The following is a 25,461-nucleotide window of genomic DNA, read 5'->3' as shown; positions in this document are numbered from 1 at the left end:
TGTGTGTGTGTGTGTGTGTGTGTGTGTGTGTGTGTGTTGGTTTCTCTGTGTGGCCCTGGCTGTTCTAGAATTCACTCTGTAGACTAGGCTGGCCTCAAACTCAGATATCCACCTGTCTCTGTCTCCTAAGTGCTGGGACTAATGGCGTGCACCACCGTGCCTGGCTGAGCTTTCAATTTCTAAGCATGGCTAGAAAATGAGGTGCATACACTGACATCCCAATTAAACAATATTTATATTTCAGATTAACAACTAGCCATTTGTAGCTGCCATGCTAGTTAGAATTCAGGGACGAGGGAGAGTGCTCAACTAGAATCAGCCCTCAGCACCAAAAACAATTTTAAAATGAGCTCGATGATGATTTAGCACTTTGAAATTGTAAGTTTGAATCAGGAATCAATTCATTTTTCCAGTTCTTGGATGAAACTGGGTCTTGTGGATGCTAAACAATTTCCCTCTACCACCAAGCTGCATCCTCAGGTCAAGACAGTAAACTTTTCATAGGAAACTCAGCTCAAGTCAACTTAAACACAAACCATATTCCTACCATATTTGCAAACAGAATAGGCCTGAAAACTGGCAGTAATTTTGCTCATCCTTATAAATTACTTTGTGATGCAGATATTTAAAATGTAATTTCTTAAAAACTTACATAAAATATTTTATAGTGAATATATAATTTTCTACAGCATCTTAAGGTTCATTAGTAGCAAATAAGTATTTTTAGAATTTCTTTTATCTTTGATAATCTTATACATGTATACAATATATCTTGATCATATTTCTCCCTAATGAATGAACAATTTTGAAAAATATTTGCCTCAGAAATTAGACTATTTACTGGATCTAATTCTGTTCTACCAACATGACTGCAAATCACCTTACTTTCTCCAAAAAACAAAAGTACACAACATAATAATAATTTTGCAACAAATGTTCAACATTTTGAAATATATTAACATTTTAAATTCAACCATTCCAAAGAACATCAACGAGTATATTAATACATTACAGAATAATGTGGCAGCAAACAGGTACCTTGTACATATGAAAAGATGTATTAGACATAAACAAGTACATAGCAGGCCTTCACAGTCAGCCTTACACATATACACATAGAAAGAGGTCTTTCTATAGCTAGCAAAGATGATATCAAATTGAGCTAAGGCACTACGGCAATCTCACTGTCGGCTATAACTCCCAGGCTAAGTTCCGTTTAGAACACCACTTTTAAGACTCAGGATTATTCTAGCACACTGCTCTTCTAGTATACTATTGCTTTATATATTTATTGACCAAAAAGTTAACATTGTAACCTTAAAATTCTCAAGAAGCAAATACTTAATTTTTATGTGAACTACTAATTCTGATTCCTTTAGCAAATAAAAGAAGACCCTGTCTATATCAAAAGCAGAGACATTGCTCTCTGGAGCCAGAAAACAATAATCATTACTAAAACCATCTCATCTCAGTCGTACACTAAAATACTTTAGAAAGCACTTTAGAAACTGGATCTTAGTGAGAACCTCACAAATCACACTATGGCATTGACAATTACCTGTGAATTCCTTGAGGAATCTAGGCCAGATCTGATTCTACTCAACCTTGAAACTACAGAGCCAGCCATGTTTGTTCGGATCACCTTTGCCTTTCAACATAGGAATATAAATGCACGGTTACATGGAGTATCAACTGATCTTCTTTTAAAGAACCATGACAATAAAACCAGATCAGGAGTCTAATTTACATGTTCTGAACACATGGTAAATCGGGGAAGAAAGGGGAACATTTAAATAGTTTTGATTCATGATCTATAAAATTTTGAACACTTCAACTATGAGTTTAAGATAATCTGAACCAATACCAATAACCTTGCCAAAAATTGTACTGCAACTGTCTTTTGTTTAATGCTGTTGTTTTGAAGAAAGGGATCACACAGTCCAGGTTGGTCTTGAACTTCTTATATAGCCAAAGCTGGCTTCCAACTCAAGTTCTTCCTGCCTCTGCCCCTGTGCACTAGAATTATGGGTACTCATTACTCCTGTGTTCTATAGCTACAATTGCTTAGTCATATACTGATCTCCATACTAAAGAAAGCTCAGAATTTGCAATGTAGTCTAGTTTATCTGGTATGCCTGCTTCCTCTACAGCTGTAAATTCCACCATAACTCATGGCCTACAGGAGTACCATCCCATGCACATATATATATACTCAGGCACACACACACACACACACGTAATTTTTGTTTTTCAAGACAGGGTTTCTCTGTGTAGCCCTGGCTGTCTAAGATCTCGTTTGGTAGACTAGGCTCGCCTTGAACTCACACAGATCTGGCTGCCTCTGCCTCCAGAGTACTACAGCATGCATCACCACCACCCAGCCAGATGTCGCTATTTTTAAAAAAGAATTATAATCAAAATAAGCAGAGCATTTCAGCTTACCATGGCTGAGCAAGAATAAAGCTTAAAGTACCATCTGACTGAAAACATCAGTAAGGGAGAGGAAAGGAAGGACAGTTATCTGCTTGTGGCCTGATGGCTACCCCAAAGGCATTTCATCCTAACTCTCTTTTGAGCCTTGAGCCTTGCAGAGGCCTGTAAGTCCTGTGCTTCCCAACTCCACGAGCAGCCTAAGGCTCCTTGCTCAGAACTAATGTGTTGAAAGGAAAAGCCTATGAACCTCAAAAGGGCAAAAATTTCACTTTTCAGTTACCTCAAATCTTATTCCATTTGTCCAACTTTAATCTTAAAAATAGTCACCTACAGTGTGTTGATTAAAAATGTTTCCCCTCATTAAAGAAGGTTATCCATGCTCTCTGTTATCAAGAGCTTAAATTTTCTAAGGACTGCTTTCTAAATGTTGATATTTAGCTTTTTTATCACTTGGAAATTATGATGACAGTTGATAAGTTTAAAAAAAACAAAACAACAAAATCATACTAACCTATTCTCCCACTGCTTTCCAACTATTAGCTATCAATTTTTACCTTGCTTTCATAGATATTAAAAGCAAAAGCATTACCCAAAGGAAAGATTTTAAAACATAAAACAAGGGTTCTAGAAGAAAAATGAAGTCAATCATGTTAGTTAATAACTATCAACAGATAAATCTATATAATAAAATATTGTCATGAACATCAAGCAATCCATCACATAAATAAAGCCAAATGAAAGAAGTTATACCTGCATTTTCATAATTATATTATTTGACAGATCAAAATATGAAGACAAACAAGACTTTTTCATAAAGTCTTAAATGCATACTACTTACATGACACCTTGGAGAACTTTCTGGGGATCAGGGTCAAATAGCCTGTCAACATAGTGGCGACTGCTAGCTGTTACTTCCTAGAAAGTAGGGAAAAAATAATGACATCTGAAGCCATGCAAATCACAAATCATAGAGCAATTCACCCAAAACACCAAATAGCTGAATAGTCTACCTCAAGGAAGTGAATGGGGCTCCTTCCAGAACACATTTTATTTGCTCCCTAAAATGCTATGTTAGCAGGAAATTTTTTTTCTCTTAGTTATCAAAATAACTAGAAACTACAGTATTCAGCTCAAGATGCCAGTGGTCAATTACATTTTTTTTAAAGATTTATTTATTTATTAAGCATACAATGTACTGCTGGCAAGGAAGGTACCAGGTCTCATTACATTACAGATGGTTGTGAGCCACCATGTGGTTGCTGGGAATTGAACTCAGGACCTCTGGAAAAGCATCCAGTGCTCTTATCCTCTGAGCCATCTCTCCAGCTCGGTCAATCACATTTTTAAGATCCCACCCAATTTAAAGAAAAAAAAAACAATAACAAAGTCTATGACATGAAACACTCTTTTTTTGTTTTTTTTTTTTTTTTTTTTTGGTTTTTCGAGACAGGGTTTCTCTGTGGCTTTGGAGCCTGCCCTGGAACTAGCTCTGTAGACCAGGCTGGTTTCGAACTCACAGAGATCCGCCTGCCTCTGCCTCCCGAGTGCTGGGATTAAAGGCATGCGCCACCACCGCCCGGCGACATGAAACACTCTTAAGCTTGGTACTGAAACTGGTAAAGAAATTTGAGGAATCAACAGGGTAACTTGGTTCATTTAAAAGTTAGAACTAAAGGAGGATACTATTTTTTGTAATTAGTCTGTTAAATCTCTCTGAGAAAAACCTGTAGGTTAGGGGAGAAAGAGGACACTTGGCTCCACTAGAAACTAACCCGAGTCCCACCAGCTCTGTCAGCACGAAAGCATGCGCTCCACTGACAGCTGGATGCTGCATATGTCTGTGAGTGACACTTAGGGCCCGTTCTTCTGTCTAGTACCCACTATAGGAGAACAGCTCCTGGTCAGAGTGCCAAGGAAATCCCTCAGACAGACACAGGAAACATCACTGCTACCAAGCTGACCAAGATGACAAACACAAGGCTGGGAAGATGGCTCAGCAGTTAAGAGCACTTTCACTTGTTGGGGTTCACTTCCCAGCACCCACATTATGGCTCATAACCAGCTGTAACTCCAGTTCTAAGAGATCAGACACCCTCTTAAGACCTCTGTGGGTACCAGGCATGTATGTGATGCACAGACATACATGCAGGAAAAACATCTGTACACATAAAACAGAAATAGACAGACAGACAGACAGACAGACAGACAGACAGACAGACAGACAGACATGACAAAAGAATTCTAAGCTAGGGTAAACTACACAAATCTATAAAACAAACATACAAGTTATGCCACACCATTTAAGATAGAGAGAGTCTCTAACTGAACCTGGAGGCTACCAATTTCAGGGCCTCCTGATCCTCTTCCCCAGTGCTAGAATTAAAGTGTATGCCACCATGCCCACTACTTCGGTGCAGGGACCAGAACTCAGGCCCTCATTCTTGAAGTGAATACTTTGCCAACTAAGCCACCTTCCCATCCCCCACCCATTTCCTGGCTTTCCAAGAGTGAGCTCTTCCGGATTTCTCCAACTCTGAGACTCTCCTACCCGGAGGCAGACATATGGTTTTACAGTTCACCCCTTTACTCCACAGCTGTGCGTCTTCTGTTGCTTCTCAATATGTTTAAAACCAACTGAAGGAAAAGCTATGGTACATAGGTGATATATCTTAACTCAAATGAGTTCCTCACACTTTTAAAAAAGTGTGAATATTTGGTTGTCCCAGTACCTCTTGGGGAAAGACACTAATTTATCCACTGACTGTCTTGGTGTCCTGATCAAAAATCCTATTTACAGGGTCTGAGGGAAGCCCACAAGTTGATTTATTTCTGTTCTTCGTTTTCACTAATCTACAGTCTTGTGTCAGTACCAGTGTTGATTACCACAGCTTTCTAGTAAGTTTTTAAATGATAAAGTTTTGAGTGTGCCCTTTCCCCTGGCCAACTGTGCAATTCTTTTCCAAAATTGTTGGGCTATTCAAAATTCCCTCCTGTAGGAGCAACTCTTTCCTGTTCTGTGCCTGGTTCATTCAACACACCAAGCACAGTAGTGAGAAACACAATAAAGATGAAGAACTCATGTCCACGGTTTACAGTTTTGTGTTTTCTACTAGAAGTAGAAAAGAGAAGTTTATGCAACACACTGGAAGGACTGTCTTAGAAAAAGGGTGCTGTGCAGCACAGAGGATTCATGGGAAGACAGTCACTGTCAGGATCGCAGTCACAGGACCTGGAAAGCCAACACTGACAAGTAGCCTGTCAAGCTGCTGATACTGAGCAAGAACAGAGAGGCTAGAGAAATGACAAAGGGTAACTGAGATGTGGCTCACACTGAGCATTTCACATTGCCTTCTGCTGAAAGTTCCGTTCCGTGCCAAAGAAGATGCCAAAGACACTAAATGAAGAGCCTTCTAAGAAGCTTCCAATAATAAGTAGTCAACCATGTACACAAAAAGATAATTCCCCTAAGCCAACATGACAGAAAGCAAACAGAGGACATGAGTACTTCCTACATATTCATGCCCTTGCCTGTATGGAGCAATTCTTGCATTTCACTGCTTTTCTCGGTAGATGGGTCCCATCCCCCCAGAGCTCTTGTTGCTTTAGGAAGCAGTCTGGAAATGAAGAGCGAAGAATGAAGATAATGAGGCCAGGTACTAAGTAATGACAAGAAGGTGGTATTTGAGTACAGGCCTAAAGAAGAGCAGGTCCTTACAAAGAGAAACAAACACAAGGCTCTAAACAACTGTGTCTGTCACAATGAAAGAACAGGAGGCCACTATAGCTGGAGCAGAATGAGCAAAGGAGAAAGCAGTGGAGAGGGGATCCACTACACACATGTTGAGCAACAACTGCTGTGTCAGCGTGGCGGCCACCAGCCTCCCATGGCTGTTTTTAGCATATGAAATATGGACAGAAACAGAATTTTATCAATTTTAAAACTAATTAAAAGCTTTTAAAAAGTTTAAAACCATTATTAGGAAACTTTCCAGAATATTTGGAGTTCCTTGTAGGTATGTGAGTCTACCCTTTCAGTTGTAAATTTTGGGAAACTGAAATAAAAACCAAGTATTTCTAATAATTTTTTCTGCACTATATATAAAGTGCACACTACTTCCAAGACTTGCTATCACAAATAAAAATTTTGGCTTCAGATAAACTAGGATTGAGAATCCCTATAAATCAGCCCAAGTGAGGAACTCAGAGACAATCAACATTATTTTTAAGCAGCTAAATTTTGGCACATATCTAACACAAACACAAAAACACACAAACAGATATTTAAATGTACTGATGTATCATTTAAATCAGAATGACTTGCTTATAGGTAAAAAAGAAATTAATAATCAGCACAGAACACAAACAAATTGAGAGTACTGGAGACAACCTGGCCTGAGCAATCACCCAGGTTTTAGACTTCTTTAGTAGCAATAAAAGAGAAGCATCTCAATAGCTCAGAAAACTGGTCAGAGATTTTAACAGGCAAAACAGAACAGGCTCTAAGTGCACCTCTTGAGCCACCCAAGAACAAGAGAAATTCAAGTCATTCTCTCTTAAAAATCAATTAAAAATAAATAAATAAAACTCTTCAGGAAAAGTCTGAAATGACAGTTTGCTAAAGCCCAGACTTGCTATAAATAAAGGCAACTTATAAATGAAGAGAAATATCCAACTTGAGTTTTGAGCTAAATAAGCTAAACTATTAGTTTACCAGAGAATGAAAGATGTTTATAGCTAGTAAGATATCAAAGTTATTCTAGTTTATTACTGCTTTCGTCTGTGTTGTTTTACTTTTAGCCTCTTTACTTTCCACTGGGGCACACAACTGTACGAGCAACGAGTATCACTGTGACACTTTCCTACCAGATACCTTGATCTAGACCCCATCTCTACTATCTTCTCTTAAACCCGCTTCTTTTCCCTTTCTCGCTTGTAACGGTTCCCTTTTTGTTTTCATGGTTTTTTTTTCTGCTTTATGAATTTGCTTATCTCACTTGACAGAATGATCTCCAGTTACACCCATCTTCCTGTAAATAACAAGTTTTGTTCTTCATGGCTGAATAAAAAAATAGGTGTGTGTGTGTGTGTGTGTGTGTGTGTGTGTGTGTGTATTCTACACTGTCTTTACCCATGCTGTCAGTGTGTCCCTAGTCTGCAACACAACCTGAGTATGCCTGTATCTCTACAGAAAGACAGCTTTGACTCCCTGGAATACACACTTGGGAACGGTTGAATCATATAGTAATTCTATTTTTAATTCTTTGAGGATCCTCCATACCCATTTCCACAGTAGGTGGAATAAATTACAGTGTATAAGGGTTCCTGTTTCCCACACATAAATATCTGCATTTTCTTGGTGACAGTCATTCTACTTTTTCCCACACTTACCAATATTTATGTTTTTTTAATGATAGTTACTCTGATTGGCTTAAAATGGGACCTTAATGTCATTTTGATTTGCCTCTCCCTGATGGTGAACATTTCTTTCATGTATTTACTGGTCATTTGTGCTTCTTTAAGGAATATCTGCTCAATATACTGCCCATTCTTTAGTTTATTCTCCTGCTCTTTAGGTTTTTTTTTTTAACTTTTTTTTTCTTTTATACTCTCCCCTCATTTATTTTTTTTAATTTATTTATTTATTGAGGATTTCTGCCTCCTCCCCGCCACCACCTCCCATTTCCCTCCCCCTCCCCTGATTAAGTCCCTCTCCCTCATCAGCTTGAAGAGCCATCAGGGTTCCCTGACCTGTGGGAAGTCCAAGGACCGCCCACCTCCATCCAGGTTTAGTGAGTTGAGCATCCAAACCGCCCAGGCCCCCCCAAAGCCTGCACGTGCAGTAGGATCAAAAACCCATTGCCATTGTTCTTGAGTTCTCAGTAGTCCTCATTGTCCGCTATGTTCAGCGAGTCCGGTTTTATCCCATGCTTTTTCAGACTCAGGCCAGCTGGCCTTGGTGAATTCCCGAAAGAACATCCCCATTGTCTCAGAATGTGGGTGTACCCCTCACGGTGCTGAGTTCCTTGCTTGTGCTCCCCCTCCTTCTGCTCCTGATTTGGACCTTGAGATTTCTGTCTGGTGCTCCAATTTGGGTCTCTGTTTCTGTCTCCTTTCATCGCCTGATGAAGGTTAATATTCAGGGGGATGCCTATATGTTTGTCTTTGGATTCACCTTCTTATTTAGCTTCTCTAGGATTGCGAATTATAAGCTCACTGTCCTTTAATTATGGCTAGAAACCAAATATGAGTGATACATCCCATGTTCCTCTTTTTGGGTCTGGCTTACCTCACTCAGGATAGTGTTTTCTATTTCCATCCATTTGTATGCAAAATTCAAGAAGTCCTTGTTTTTTACTGCTGAGTAGTACTCTAATATGTATATATTCCATACTTTCTTCATCCATTCTTCCATTGAAGGGCATCTAGGTTGTTTCCAGGTTCTAGCTATTACAAACAATGCTGCTATGAACATAGTTGAGCATATACTTTTGTTGCATGATAGGGCCTCTCTTGGGTATATTCCCAAGAGTGGAATTGCTGGGTCCAGGGGTAGGTTGATCTCGAATTTCCTGAGGAACCGCCACACTGCTTTCCAGAGTGGTTGCACAAGTTTGCATTCCCACCAGCAATGGATGAGTGTACCCCTTTCTCCACACCCTCTCCAGCAAAGGCTATCATTGGTGTTTTTCATTTTAGCCATTCTGACAGGTGTAAGATGGTATCTTAAAGTTGTCTTGATTTGCATTTCCCTGATCGCTAAGGAAGTTGAGCATGAACTTAGGTGTCTTTTGGCCATTTGAACTTCTTCTGTTGAGAATTCTCTGTTCAGCTCAGTGCCCCATTTTATAATTGGGTTGGTTAGCCTTTTACGGTCTAGTTTCTTGAGTTCTTTATATATTTTGGAGATCAGACCTTTGTCAGTTGCGGGGTTGGTGAAGATCTTCTCCCAGTCAGTGGGTTGCCTTTTTGTCTTAGTGACAGTGTCCTTTGCTTTACAGAAGCTTCTCAGTCTCAGGAGGTCCCATTTATTCAATGAGGCCCTTAATATCTGTGCTGCTGGGGTTATACATAGGAAGCGATCTCCTGTGCCCATCTGTTGTAGGGTACTTCCCACTTTCTCTTCTATCAGGTTCAGTGTGTTCAGACTGATATTGAGGTCCTTAATCCATTTGGACTTGATTTTTGTGCATGGTGATAGATATGGGTCTATTTTCATTCTTCTGCAGATTGACAACCAGTTTTGCCAGCACAATTTGTTGAAGATGCTCTCTTTTTTCCATTGTATACTTTTAGCTCCTTTATCGAAAATCAGGTGTTCATAGGTTTGTGGGTTAAAGTCAGGGTCTTCTATTCGATTCCATTGGTCGACTTCTCTGTTTTTATGCCAATACCAAGCTGTTTTCAATACTGTAGCTTCTTTAGGTATTTTATTTCTACAATTATGTTAATATAATATTATTTAAGCCATGGAGTAGAAAAAAACAAAGATTTATTTGAGCCCTAGCTTTACCACTATGTAAGTGTGTGCAAAATTAAATTTTGTGGTAGAGTTCAACAAAAATCAATTACAAAAAACAAGAAATAATAATAAAAAATTAGATAATTTGGCAGACAAAAAAATAAATTTTGTGACTGTATCTACTATAAAATGGCTATACAGAGCTAAGAGTATAGCTTAAATGAGATAATATGCAAAAATCCCCTATACACGGTGAATGTATACTACTCATTTCTAAAGAATTCTATTTTCTTGTGTGTATTATGAAAAGAAAATGAACAACTAGCTAAGTCTACTAATGCCCTATAGTTGCTCATACTCATGATTAAAGTCAAACTTCAGGCAAGGACACCTGTCCTCTAGTAACAGCAGCTGAATCTCAGAACCTACATAATTGGCAAAAAATAAACACATTTTTAGTATGTTACAGTTTAAAACACATTTTCTTATTGAACTTCTAATTCATATGGTCTTCAGGAATGTAAGATTTTTAAAAAAAGATTCTACTGTAGAATTGTTAAAGATTGGCCTGGAGAGATGGCTCAGTGGTTAAGAGCATTGCCTGCTCTTCCAAAGGTCCTGAGTTCAATTCCCAGTAACCACATGTAATGAGGTCTGGTGCCCTCTTCTGGCTAGCTGTATAGATAATAAATAAATAAATATATTTAAAAAAGAATTGTTAAAGATTTATTTATATTTATTTTATGAGCATTGGTGTTTTGCCTGCACTGAGAGTGTCAGATCCCTTGGAACCCTTGGAACTGGAGTTACATACAGTTGTGATCCACCATGTAGGTGCTAGGAATTGAACCCAGGTCCTTTGGAAGAGCAGCTAGTGCTCTTAATCACTCCAGCCCCCTCCCCCTCATTGTGGAATTCTGATCCCATAAAAAAATGAAAGTTTAAACCAATGACAACTAAGCAAAATTTAACAGCAATTAATAAAAAAAATCTGATAGAAACTTCAAATTGTTCACAATGTTTATCATTTCAGAGGAAGACACGTTTATAGAAAGACACAAAAAATAAAAACTAAAACCCATGATATCTGAACTCTGAAGAGAATTCCATTTTAAACCTATTGCAGTTTGAAATCCATTCCTATCACTAATTTCCCAGGCCTTGTGCTAGAAGCTGGGAAGAGAGATAAAACAGGCTTTCCTACCCACAATGCAGTCCCAGCACAAGTGAGTGAAATACAAGCTGACTTGTAGCAAGTGGGACTGTCAATGTAAAAGTCAACAGAAGCTGGGTGTGGTGCCCAAACCTGTAAGCCTAGAACTCAGGATTTAGGAGGATTTCTGTGATCTCAAGGCCAAGGTAGATTACACAGTAAGTTCCAGGCCAATGAGAACTAATATTGAGACAGTTTGAAAACCAAAACCAAAACCAAGCAACTCTCTTAAAAAACAAAACAAAAAAAAAATAAAACAAAAAACAAAACCCACGATTTTAAAAAGGGGAGAGGGTTGAAAGATAATATTTAGGGCAATTAATCTAAAAAACTAATATTAACTTACCAGATGAAGAGGGGGAAATAACACACAAGGTATGTTTAGGAAAGAAAATACAATTTAGTATTAAAATGTTTTAATACTTGTTTTGTGTTCCCATTTACTTGTTCCCAAAAAAACAATTTTTTGAAATTACAACAAAGATTTAAATGGTTGTTCAGACAATCGGGAAGATGGAGTAGAAAAAAGATAACAGTACCTACCTATGTTTTCAAGATTACATACACTTCTATTTTCATGTCCCTCTATTGTAACTACACTGTTACAAGCTGGAAGCAATGGGAATTAGAGCCAAAAAGCTATATACACCGTTTGGAAAGCCTAGTAGATCCAAAGTAAAACTACTCCTTAGGCTGTATTTTATAAATCTGTAAAAACACACCTGACATCTAATGGACAAGGACTAAGGATGGTATATGCCATGAGATAGCAGGCTCACCAACCATATCCCACCTCCCCACATCCACACTATCCATTTACCAAGATAAAACAAAAGAGTCTTAATTATCTGAACTTAGAATCAAATTCCATCCTACATATAAACCTAAAGTATATTTTGTTTTACCTTAATGTACAATCACTGCAGCAACTTTATAAAGGTCATACTTTGTCTTATTAGGACCTTTTACCAAAAATTCAGACATTACAGAGGCTACATAAAAATCACTAAGGGATCCCGTTGCCCCAAGTTCTCCCCATCCTACCCTTCTCACTTTTTTCTCCCCTTCTCCCCTCCACCCCCTGTTTTTATCTTTTCTTTTTTCTCTTAAATTTTATTGATGAGGAGCCGGGCGATGGTGGCACACGCCTTTAATCCCAGCACTCGGGAGGCAGAGGCAGGCGGATCTCTGTGAGTTCTAGGCCAGCCTGGTCTACAGAGCTAGTTCCAAGACAGGCTCCAAAGCCACAGAGAAACCCTGTCTCGAAAAACCAAAAAAAAAAAAAAAAAACACTAAGGATTCCATTTAAGTAATCTTAAAGCCTTTATCAGTCTATAGTGTGCCTATCACATAAGTAGTTAATAAGCACATTTGGAAACAATTATTTTTGGTATAAATACACCGGCATATTTACAATTTTACATGGCATCCTAAATCAGTTTTCTTTTTCATTTACTAGAGGGAGGCTATTATGCCAACTTTCAAGTTATACACGAGTACAGCTAACACTTTTCATTTACAAACAAAAGGTATCAGTATGTAAACATCTATCACTACAAAGTGAGTTTGGTAAGGCTGGGAACAACTAATTGCCATGGCTTGTAATGACCCACCCAGTCAAAGAGGGAACCCCAGAAACACATTTCCATCCCCCAGACAGTGTAAAATGAGTTTCCAGTGTCTCCAAAAACATCTGAGAAAAACAACTAACACCCTTCTGTCACTACATCAACATTCTGGAATATCAGAGAAATTCTATTCAGATCAGTCAAATATTCTCAGTTATTCATTTGAAAGCCCTGGACTTACTGTGCTTATGTTTGTTCCTGGAGAAACCAGGAATTCCATACTCAATGATACTGAAAACCAATACCGAGAGCGGTGTTTTACTAGACTATGCCTCTTTTCAAATTATACACTTCTCTCCTGGTTTGGGTTGTGCTGTAGGACTCCCCTCTGTATGCTGTGAATACCATAGGTTAATAAAGAAACTGACTTGGCCTGAGGAGAGAACAGAGCAGGGGGTGGAGGGCCTTAAAATGAATGCAGGGAGAAAGGTGGAGTCAGGGAGAAGCCATGGAGCTGCTGCTGGAGACTGAGGCACTGAAACTTTGCTGGTAGTCCACAACGTCGTGGTGATGCACAGATTAATGGAGATGGGTTAAAATAAGATGTAAGAGTTAGCCAATAAGAAACTATAGCTAATGAGCCAAGCAGTGATTTAAATAATATAGTTTCTGTGTGATTATTTCCAGGCTGAGTTGCTGGGCAGCCAGAATCAAACAAGAAGGCTCTTACAACAGAGTTGTGTTCTTTTAAGAACATAAAAGACTTAAAAACCTTAATACTACCTCATTCCTCACTATCATTTGAAGAGTTATGGGAAAATAAGTATCTCTCTGCCCAAGAGTTAATTTCAGACAAAAAAAAATTATCAGATCAGCAGACAAAACTAAATGCTAAGTAAGTCTTCCCTAATTTTGAAAGAATAACTTAGACTCTTCTGAAATACTACCAAAAAAGTACATTATTAACAAAGATAGACATTTCATGTGTAGATCACTATCCTGCTCTTACTATATATTTCAAAGTTCTAACTCACTTCCAAAAGGAGGAAAAAAAAAAATGCTGCCCCGCCCCATACTACTTAAGCCCAAGGCTTTGTGTTTTGTTTTATGTTTGTCTTGCTTTATGCTTTTCTGGTCCATTAGGACCCAACCAAACTCATGATATTCTTTTCAGACACTTCACATAATACATTTTTTTTTTTTTTTTTTGGTTTTTCGAGACAGGGTTTCTCTGTGGCTTTGGAGCCTGTCCTGGAACTAGCTCTGTAGACCAGGCTGGTCTCGAACTCACAGAGATCCGCCTGCCTCTGCCTCCCGATCACATAATACATTTGCAGCTATTTTTATCCTTAGGCTTTTTTCTTACAAGATTATTCTTCGTTAGTTCTAAAGTTTCACAACATCCTCTCCTTCCAGATTAATCAAAACTCCACTTTCCTATAACCTTAAGTAACGGACAGTTTCTAAAACGACACTTGGCAGTTGAGCTGGGCCCCATCTGTCTAGCAATTGAGACCACTAAAAAATGATTTGCTTTAATTCAAAACATCACCATGGAAATACTAAATACATAACTTTGATCTTTTATGTTGGAACCCTGACCTCTCAATGAATACAGAAAACCAGGCTTTATACATCAACAGAGTTTATGAAAAGTATCTCAGTAAGTGTTCATAAAATGTGGACATAAACTCCTAAACTATAAATCCAAGAACACAATTTTGGGCTTTTTCATATATTTATGGAGGGGCACATACATATACCACGGTGCACATGATGGTGCACATGTGAGATCAAAAGGCAACTTGCAGGAGTCATTCCCAGAGATTAAACTCCACACTGTCAGGCCTAGTAGCAGGGGGCCTCTTCCCTGAACCAGCTCATTGCCCCAATTTCATACTTTAAAATGTAGGAATTTGGAGAGCAGAGCTGGGCACTCAGCATACCACAGTGGAAAAGTTAATACATCCAGTTCTCAGTTTTTCCCCAATAAAAGTTAACATGAATGAACTAAAGATTGTCTGCTTCTTTCCAGGTAAAATATTCTCTGTTACTCATACACAACAGAACTTCTCACAGTAGAAAAGCCAGTGCACAGTTAGAATAAAGGTCATATGAGGAGCACCTTTTCTTTTTTCTGTAGTGAGTTTCTAATTTAATAATATATTTTTACAGCCCTGATATACACTATTAACAACTGCTTTAGTGCTTACAAGAACCAAAAAAAAAAAAAAAAAAAATGTAGCATCCATACTTCTAAACCAAACACTATGATGTCTATCCTTTTAAGTCCAAATCACAAAAAGTCATATAGGTCTATTTGATCTTGAATGCTCCTTCACCTTTAAAAAAAAAAAAATTAGGTGTTAGGTGATGCCCCTAGACAGAGTGAACAAGCTACAGAGACCTGTGGTGCAAAACAGCATAATGTGGCAATTCAAAGAATAAAGACTGTCTCTGATAGCACCAGAGGCTAAAAGGACTGTGAGTATCACAAAGACAGAGATACTTTCTGGATTGGCTAAGTTATTCACATGCCACCAATAAGACAGCCAATGCAATCGTCTAAGATATAGCAAATGCCTATATCTCAATCCTGACATAAAAAAGTGAGCTATCCTGAGTAAATTCGGAGCGTGGGGATCATGGGAGAGGGTAGAAAGTGGGGGAAAAAGGGGGGGGGGAAGGGAGCAGAGAAAAATATATAGCTCAATAAAAGCAAAAAGAAAAAGGAAAAAAAAAAAGAAATGCAGGGGCCAGGCAGTAGTGGTGCATGCCTTTAATCCCAGCACTCTAGAGGCAGAGGCAGGTGGATCTCTGTGAGTTCAAGGCCACTCTGGTCTACAATAGCTAGTTCCAGGACATTTACCAAAGCTACAGAGAAACCTTGTCTTGTCTTGAGGGGAAAAAAAAGAAGAAGAAATGCAGGTTAATAGTCACCTATAACAATCAAACTTGTACACGTTATATATGTTTTCAAGGTCAAAAGAAATAGATATATTTTAGATAGGTGATCTTCAAACACTTCAAAGACCTACAGAATGACAAATATAATGTTTTGCTAACATAGGGTTTTTAATAAAAATGAGACACATCTGCTCAAGGTAGTACCAATTTACTTCAGAGATGATGGGCCTTGAAAGAAAAAGTGAGCTACTTAGACACAAATAGATGTTGCCTTGTACCATACAATAGTTTTTAAGTTATTCAAGATTGCAACAGTGTAGTGACTTCAAGATTCTGGGTATAGTCTTTCTCGGTGCACCTCAAAAGTACTGCTGTGCACAGGCTGCCTCCCCTTCTCAGAGGCAGAAGCAGCCTTGCCATGGAGCTATCCATGGTGCTTATTTACACTCAGCCCTCACCTTTACAGAGGCAAGAGCTTTTCCATTATATTTTCTCCCTGGATCTACCTGTCTGTCATCTACATTGTAGCCTGTAACAATTATGTCAATACCATGAGATACTTCTTATGTGTTTTTCCATTTTTGCCTGTGCTGAAACCCTCAATAATCTTACTTTCTTCTAGAGTGACTCTCCAGTTAACCTAGCTTTGCATTCCAAAGTCCATTATACCATCTCCTACACAAAACCCTTACGGTGGCCAGAGTTCACTTTGGGGGAGAGTTCACTGACAAAATCTGGACAAAAAAGTTAAGGTTCCTCAGATTCATGTCCCAAACATGAAACCTTAACTGAGTTTTAAACACTGTTAATTTTACTCTTACCATTCCAAACTAATTAAAATGGCTTTTGAATAGCACATTTTGGTGTCTGACACTGGGACAGGTAAAGGAGTTAACTCAGGACCAACATGCAGGCTTCAGAGAAACCTCGAAGCCCTAGAAACCATGTGATTCTTTAGGCATATGCATGATCTTCTGTGAAGAGGGTGGGTAATACTAATCCTTAAGAAGCTAAAACCCCCCACCATGCTTCAGGGATTACAGCACCGATATTCAGTGAATGAGAAGGGAACAGACATTATGTTTTGCCAAATAAGATTGTTTACCCACAAATCAACCTGGTAGATAGTATTTACTTTAAAGCAACTATTAAATCAAAAATCAAAATGTAGCTGGGCAGTGATTAAAGCACACATCTTTAATCCCAGCATTCAGGAGGCAGAGGCAGGTAGATCTCAATGAGTTTATGAGCCAGCCTGCTCTAGAACAGGCCAGGACAGCCAGGACTGTTACACAAGAGAAACCCTGTCTTGGAAAACCAGAAAGGGAAAAAAAATCAGAATGTAGAGGATGAACTTCAGTGACAGAGTGCATGCACACAACCCTGGACTGGGGTTGGAGGGCAGGGAGCCAAAATCCAAGAATCACTCCAAAGGCTAGTTTCCCAGATACAACTGAAGACTGTATTAAGAAGTTTCTGAGTCTTCATAGGTTAGAAGATTTACTGAGCAACAAGTGTCTGAATTCAGGTGGCCACAAAATGCCCTGAAACATGAAATAAGCAGCCCTCATATGCCACCCATTGCCACTAAAGAGTAAGACGCTCATATCAACAATATCCTTTAGAACCTCTGCTGGCAAACCCTGCCCAAACCCTACAAACCCTGAGGTGTTTTATACACTAACTCTGCAAACATGAACGGATTTCATTTTTTGTGTTTATTACTCAAACCAAAGGAAGACGAAGTTATGCTTAGAGGTTAGCTGGGTTTAACGTCACAGAGTTTTTTATTACTGCCAACTGCCCACAAAAGAGAGCAGATCAATAGGCAGCAATAGGCAACACCAAACAGAAAACTGTCAAGAACTGAACAGACAAAAACAGAACGGTATCTATAGACTTTGAAAACTCTATATAATGAAAGAAAGCTGCTCATCTAAAAAGGACACACTGACCTCTGGGAAAGACTGTAAAGGAACCAATTAAAGCCAACAATTTCCTGAGCTGTCTATACCAGATATGCAAATTCAAAGGCATTTTATTACCATGCCTCCCTCAAACAATTATAAAGTGACCAAACCAAATACAATCATCTTTTTTTTTTTTTTTTTTTTGAGAGAGAGAGAGAGAGAGAGAGAGAGAGAGAGAGAGAGAGTTTCTTTGTGTAGCTTTGGCTGTATTGGAACTAGCTATGTAGACCAGGCTGGTTTGAAACTCAGAGATCCGCCTGCCTCTTCGTGCTGGGATTAAAGATGTGCACCACCACCGCCTGCAGCAATCACCTTCTCAACAAGGTCTTTGCAAATTTTCATTTTGTTAAGTCTAACTTATCAACTGTTTCAACAGGTCTAAAATTCTTCACCAAATACAAGATTCCATGAATTTTTTTCCTGTTTTATTCTATTTTTGATTGTGAGTCTAGTTTTTAACTACTGAGCCCTCTCCAGCCCTCCTGCTTTATTGTAAAGCATTGGCTTTCGTTGGCTGGTTTTGTTTTGTTTCTTTAATTTTTTACAATAAACCTCTGATCTTCTTTGAGTTACTTTTTGTGTAAGGCATGAGGTTAAGACCAAAGTTCTTTTGAGAGACAAGCACCAGCCCCAATGTTCGTTTTTCACTTATAGCTAAAGGAAGAAAAGACCACATAAAGTACTTGTAAATACCCACCTAATAAACATATAAATTCAATAATCAAAAAGCAAGCAGCCTAATTAGAGAACATTTTTTAAAAAGACACAAACGGGGCTGGAGAGATGGCTCAGTGGTTAAGAGCATTGCCTGCTCTTCCAAAGGTCCTGAGTTCAATTCCCAGCAACCACATGGTGGCTCACAACCATCTGTAATGAGGTCTGGTGCCCTCTTCTGGCCTGCAGGCATACACATAGATAGAATATTGTATAAATAATAAATAAATAAATATTTAAAAAAAAAAGACACAAACATTTCCCTATACTCCATGAAAAGATTTCAACATTATTATTCATTAAGGAAATAAACACAAATTAAGAACATACATAGTACAGTATCAGTACACAGCTATTAGAGAAGCTATAATGCAAGCTAACAATAATGATGGATAAGGACTGAGAAATTGAACCTCTCATACATTACTCACAGAAATATAAAATGGTAACCTGAAAAGCTCATCAGTTTCCTGACAAACTAAACACACATTTATCATATGTAAAATGATACTTTTAGCAACTACACTTCTAGGTATTTCTTTCAGTCATATCCACATAAAAAACCTGTCAGAGACTGTCCACAATAGGTCATAATAGCCAAAATCTAGAAACAAAAATTTTCAATAGATGACTGATTATAAATAAATGCTTGGACATCCACTCACAGGATACTATTTGGCAAGAGGAAACGAACTACAGATATATGCAATAATTTGGATAACTCTCAAAAGCATAATGCTGAGTGACAAAAGTCAATCCCAATAGGCCACAAATGTATGTTTCTGCTCACGTAACAATGCAGAAAACTTACAAAATTGTTAATGGAAAAAAGGTAAGTAGTTGCCACCAGAAATTAAGGATGGGAGTGTGACTTTAAAGATGTAGATGAAGGAAATCTTCATGGTGATGGATACTATTGTATCTTAACAGCAGCAGTAATAAAATGCTACAAAAATATCCACATACCTATACCAATTTCCTGGCTCTGTAATTATGTAAAATATAACCAATGGGTAACCAGAGTTAGAGTTACACACGACCTCTCTGCAACTTCCAGTGAGCCTATACTTATTTCAAAAATAAAAATAAGGGCTGGAGAGATGGCTCAGAGGTTAAGAGCATTGCCTGCTCTTCCACAGGTCCTGAGTTCAATTCCCAGCAACCACATGGTGGCTCACAACCATCTGTAATGGGGTCTGGTGCCCTCTTCTGGCCTACAGGCATATACACAGACAGAATATTGTATACATAATAAATAAATGAATAAACAAAAATAAATACAAAAAATACAAAACAATTTATGGCTGAGAGGTAGTGGCCCACACCTTTAATCCCAGCACTCAGGAGACAGAGGCAGGCTGAGCTGACCTCTGAGTTCAAAGACACCTGATCCAGGACAGCCAGGATTACACAAAGAAATCCTGTCTCAAAAGAAAAAGAAAGGAAGGAAGAAAGGAAAGAAGGAAGGAAGGAAAGAAGGAAGGAAGGAAGGAAAGAAGGAAGGAAGGAAGGAAAGAAGGAAGGAAGGAAGGAAGGAAAGAAGGAAGGAAGGAAGGAAGGAAGGAAGGAAGGAAGGAGAAAAAAAGAAAACAAAAAAAATTAAAACATGGGAAATAGGTTGAAGGGCCAAGGTTAAACAGGAATGACCATGGTACAGTACAAAGAGAGCTGAATCTATCCACCTCCTTCAACAAGCATTTATTAAGTACCTTGTACTTATATATAAAAAAAAAAGTCCTAACAATAGGATTGAGAGAAAAAAAAAGTCAAGCACTTATCTTTGAACTAATTTACTCTTTAAAAACTTACTGCAGAATAATAATTGAGGGGATCTATTGACTGTTTTGCTATTCTGTCGTCTTTTCTAGTTAGTTCTAACTCATTCTTGAACTCTCAGCTCAGTGTCTCTAGAAAAACTTTCCATGATTCTGTGTTATTATTGAACTAAAATCTCCAAATACACAGACAGGTACGTGTAGCTCACCACTGCTTTCCCTAACTTAATGCCGTACTTAGCAAATGTCAGAAGATCAAAACACATTACATGAAACAATCTATATAGTACTTTTGGAGGCTGAAGCAAAACAATGCTATTGTTGTTTTAAGGTGTTTTTTATGTGTGTGTATTTTGCTTGCATGTGTGTCTAAGTGCATGCCTGGTGTCTACAGGTCAGAAGAGGGTGTCAGACCCCTTGGAAATGGAGCTGAGTTGCCATGTGGGTGCTGGGAATCAAACCTGTGTCCTCTGCAAGGACAACAAGTGCTCTTAATGGCTGAGCCATCTCTTCAGCTCCAACAAAAAGACCTTGAATTCAAGGCCAGTCTTTTACAATAAGACTGTTTCTCAAAATAAGTAAAAAAAGAACAAACAACAACAAAAATATATACAAAGCTTCAATTACATACAATGAGTGCATAATGTTACTGGAATTTGGAAGAATTAATGATCAACTTCAACCTAAGAAATCCACTTCTATGGAATGGATGGTTCCTATGGGAGATAAACAATGTTGAAGTTCAGAATTATCTATGAACATCACCCCTTCCAAAGTCAGAGCCCTCTGAAGAATTCAAACTAAGGAGTGATCTCCAAAGTATTCTTTATGAAATCCACGCAGAAATGGGCTTGAACTAAGGCAGAAAAATTACTAAAGCAGGATGCAGCAGGTGCATCTGTAATTCAGCTACCCAGGCCTGGCTGAGGCAGGACAGATGGAGCCTATAAGTTCAAGACCGGCAATATTACAAGACAGTTCTCTCAAGAAATAACCAAAGGCTGGCAGAATACCAAGCCGGATAACCTGAAATTGATCCTGAGCCCACATGATGAGAGCACCACACTCCTTCAAGTTGTCTCTGACTTCCATATATGCTCGGTGGCACACATGTACCTCACCCCCCCACACACACAGACACACAATAAATAAATATAATTAAAGACACTGTGATAGTGAATACACAAAGCAATGTGTCCTGAATGAGGGCCCTCATTCAAAAAGATGTGAGCAACACTAATAACAAACAGAAGTATGAGGGAAAAAAAGAGACGAAGATGATTCAGCGAAGTTTAACAGAATGACGAGTGAAAGACAGTCTCAAACTGGGAAGTGATGACTAAGTCTTCTCAGAAAAAAGAACATGTCTCGTTAGATGTTATGGATGACATCCACACAAAGATTTGAGACTAGATGTGGGCGGAAAGTCAAGACGATAATGTAGATGTGTGGACTGAGTAGTTAAGGTTAAGCATGCAACTGAGGTCTCTCAGGAAGAAAGTATAATGGACTATAGATGGAAATCATTTAAAACAATTTGATTTCCCATTAGTCAACTTAGTTACCACACTCCAGTCATCAGGACTATGAGCGCCTTTAGAGCATTTTGGAAACCCTTGCATTTGCTAAAGTACACAACACAGGGCTTTGTACTTCACTGGCATATAGGGATTCACCCAAGTGTGGTGTGGTTGGGGTGTGTGTGTGTGTGTGTGTGTGTGTGTGTGTGTGTGTATGTAGGTCAGAGATCAACATCTGATATCTTCCTGTTTCTATTGTACTTTTTGAGACAGGGTCTTTCACTAAACCTAAAGCTCCGTGTTCAGACTAGACCAACTGGCCAGAAAGCCTCCAGGCTCTGCCCCCAGTACTGATGTCACAGACATGGACTGCAATGTGTGGCTTCTTATGTAAGTACTGGAGATCCTAACTCAAGTCCTCATGCTTGTGAAGCAAGGAATTTACCCACTGAGCCAGTTCCTCAATCCCGATAGCTTCTAATGAATAATATGGAAACGGTGCTTTAGTTAGCTGTTTGAAAGGGAACACCTTTCCTATAGCGTGTAAGATCAGTAAGTCCAGACATTTGAAAGCGTTTGTCCAAAGTTCTGCTTTCCTAAGGCCCTATGACTGAAGAACTGGAAAACTAGAGTGAGTTTAGGCTCCCAAATGAGACTAGATTTTGCTAAAGAAAATTCTAACTCAAAACGAAAAAATATTCTTCAAGAAGTTTTTGAGTGAAATAAACAGAACATAAGCATTTACTGGGAAAGTGAGACAAATGAAGCTTCAATTATATATATATTATGGAAGCTGGTAATGTACAAAAAGTAAAGAAGTCACAGGTGGAGCTAGGGCTGTATTCGAAGAGCACTTTACCAAGTGTGCGCAAAGGGCTGGGGTCAATCACTAGTGGGGTGGGGCAACCAAAAGTTTTTCAGATGAACTAATGGAAAACTGCAACTGAATGACACAATCAAAGGGGAACTGAACCGTTACGATACATCCTTTTTGCCTTTTAATACAGTGAGAGAAGCCGTTGGTCTGCTCTCCCACAAAACATCCGTGGGCATCGTCAGCGGAGTACCAGATTAATGTGTGCAACAACTGGGTGAACAGCACTTCTTTAGTTGCAGTTAAAGTAAACAGGTCAGCATATCGCGTACAGGGACAGAGCTGTTGACCGACCCCCAAAATTACATTCTGCACTGTACTGCAACCTGAGTATTTTCTAGATAGCACGCTACTGCGTGGCTCTAAACCTGAGTGGAGTGAAGAACTAGGTGCCTCTGGACACGTGAGTGTGTTTGTGTAAGAGTTCAGAGAAGAGAAAAGGAACCGGCTGGAGTTGCAAGACTGTAGGTATCTTAACAAGTCATCTAGAATTCAGCTATCATCTCAATAGGTTTCAACAAGTCTACCAGACGACCAATCACTCTGCCTGCAAACTCCTTTATTTCCAACAACAACAAATGAATCACTGGAGACCAACAGCTAAAATCTGTTGCAAAACCCTCCAAAGTTAGCCCCCAGCAACTCTCATTCTTGTTCACTCCATTGCTGGTCCTGTTCTTTTAAGGACAATATAGTGCAAGGTGAATGTCTTCTCCTTGGTTTGTTGTTGTTCTTTTTAACTTAAAAAAAAACGAAATAGTATGACTTCTTGGCATATCAAGATGTGGAAAGCTAGTCTTTTTTTTTTTCTTTTTATTCCCCTCTTTTGATTCCTCCTTCTAAAATGTTTTGCCCTCCCTAAAGAAAAAACGAACACCGGGCAATAGAAACATAGTTTCTCTAGTGTCAGAGCCGCGACCACAGGAGCAGAACAGAGAAAAGGGGGTCTAAATAACCACACACTATAGCAAGAGTTGCAGCTGATTGGAAACCCCCATTGCCAAAAAGCAAGCGGCTCTGGCAGGTGCCTGGGTGTGGGGACGTGACAGAAGACGCCTAGCCTGGCACCTCAGTGCTGTGGCAGCTGAACGGCTCACACCTCTTCTAGCCACAGCCCGGTAGAATGGAGTGGACGCTCGGTCCCAGGCCTGTCCTGAACCGCCGCCGGCAGCGAGTTGGGTCCAGAGAAGCAACCGAGCAGAGAGGGAGGCAGGGGAAATGCTCGGCCAAGCCCAAGCCGCGCCCATGGGCCGGCTGCATAGAGCCCGACCTCCCCGCCTGCCGGACGTCGTCCTGGGAATCCGCACCGGTGGGAGCTCGCGAGTGGGAGACGCCTCCGGCTCGGCCCGGGTCGCGTGTACCCCACATAAGGCCACCGCAGGGCGTGGTGCTCGGGAAGCTCACGGCACCGGGGTAATGCTGTGGGCAGGGCCCGGGTTGGCCGGCGCCGAGCGGGTCACTCACCGAGAGGACACTCATGCGGATTGGGGTCTCCAACAGGCACGCCATCTTGAGCCTTCCCACCCGGCTGCTGCCGGCGCCGGCGCGAGGCCGGCACTTTCGACAGCCACCGATGGGGCCAGCAGACGGATCCTCTGTAGAAAGCCAGATAAGCTTCTCAGAACCGACCAAGCTCCGGGCGTCGCTCGAGCATTGAAGGACTGGGCAGAAGGGAGGAGAATGGTTAACCGCGCCGGACCCCGGCTCACGAATCGTCCTCTCAGAAACAGCAGCTACTCTCGCTGGGGTCAGAGGTGGGCGCGGGCAGCGGCCTCCGCATGCGCAAAGGCCTGCCTGCCCCACCTTCCACCGGCTGGGGGCGGAGCCTCACCCGGGCAGTATGAGCTGTCGGCGCTCATAAATTTCAGTTTACAGGTTCTCTTTCCTAAACGCTAGTAGGTGGAGTTACCTACGTAGTTTGAAGTTCACTTTCACATTCACTATCTCACTCTACACCAAACTCCCAGTTTCGGTACTATCTCCATCTTAAGGCTGGAGAAACTGGTCTCAAAACCGGGTCATGCCACCAATAAGAACGGTCGGTTCATGCTTCAACGCTCAAGCCTTACCTGCTTTAACATTGTGTGCCCGACCTACTTATTCTGGTATAGTGCGTTAAGAATGGGCACTCTAGTAAGACGCCTGGATTTAATCCTTGCTACTTTAGTTAGCACCATTATCTTGAACAGGTTTCTTGGTCTCCTTATATTTCCGTTCTCCCGACTGTAAAATAAGGGCTAATGAGAATAAATGAACCAATAAACAAAATAACATGCCTGCAATGTGGAAAGCATTGTGCTGCCTATATATTAGACTTCTTCCAGCCTCTGAGTCATATGGGGGAAGGTCAACGATCTGAATATTTCATACTAAAACAGTGAGAAGTCAACCCTAATTCAGGTTGTTACCGCTCCTCTGGATAAAGCCATAAACTGTTAAAGCAAAAGCGTTTCTTTCTCACTGCTCCTCATTTCCTCCTGTACTTTCTAAGTTCTTTCTATCACTCATCACCCTTGCTTATAGGTCTGTTACAAATGTTGCACTTCTGGAAGGCTGGAAGTTTAAGAGAACCTTCCTGCTGTAACAATATATTCTATCCTAAATTCTGTAATCTTCATCCTAACTACACAATCTTTGCCAGTCTTTGCCCGGGTATTATTCATCCAATAATGTCATTTCAATTTAATTTTAAATTTAAATTTTTTAACCGTTTCCTAAATCATAATCGGTGAAATCAAGTTTGCTGTGTTCCTTTTTATTCTAGTACGCAGTACCATTCAAAAATACAAAATTATTTAAATGTCCATCCACCTAGCACCTAGAATCATGTCCTAGGATGCCTGCTACAACCAGGCAGATTGTAACTGGGCACATGGTCTCTATAGCTATGTGATCTACACTTCATTCCTTACCTCTTTTCTTAAAAATAATTTTACAGGGCTGGAGAGATGGCTCAGTGGTTAAGAGCATTGCCTGCTCTTCCAAAGGTCCTGAGTTCAATTCCCAGCAACCACATGGTGACTCACAA

The 25,461-nt window shown here is 39.8% G+C and overlaps 1 protein-coding gene across 3 annotated transcripts in view; it reads right to left on the bottom strand.

Annotated features, from left to right (window-relative positions):
• The window catches only part of Armc8 (armadillo repeat containing 8), a 93,782-nt gene extending 69,587 nt beyond the window's left edge, over window positions 1–24,195 (bottom strand). For 2 of the 3 annotated variants that reach the window (XM_005367812.3, XM_026789584.1), the window contains exons 1-2: window positions 23,898–24,195; window positions 3,272–3,348 (exon numbers count right to left, since the gene is read on the bottom strand). In XM_005367812.3, the coding sequence (XP_005367869.1) occupies window positions 3,272–3,348; window positions 23,898–23,942 (122 nt within the window). In that variant the 5' untranslated portion in view covers window positions 23,943–24,195. The remainder of the gene's footprint in view (window positions 1–3,271; window positions 3,349–23,897) is intronic. The other variant, XM_026789585.1, reaches the window with a different exon arrangement.
• Between the last annotated feature and the right edge of the window lie 1,266 nt (window positions 24,196–25,461).

The sequence above is a fragment of the Microtus ochrogaster genome, unplaced genomic scaffold (assembly GCF_000317375.1).
Source record: "Microtus ochrogaster isolate Prairie Vole_2 unplaced genomic scaffold, MicOch1.0 UNK24, whole genome shotgun sequence".
Taxonomy (NCBI): domain Eukaryota; kingdom Metazoa; phylum Chordata; class Mammalia; order Rodentia; family Cricetidae; genus Microtus; species Microtus ochrogaster.
The sequence above is the reverse complement of the archived record's forward strand: the minus strand, read 5'-3'. Positions and strand labels throughout refer to the sequence as shown.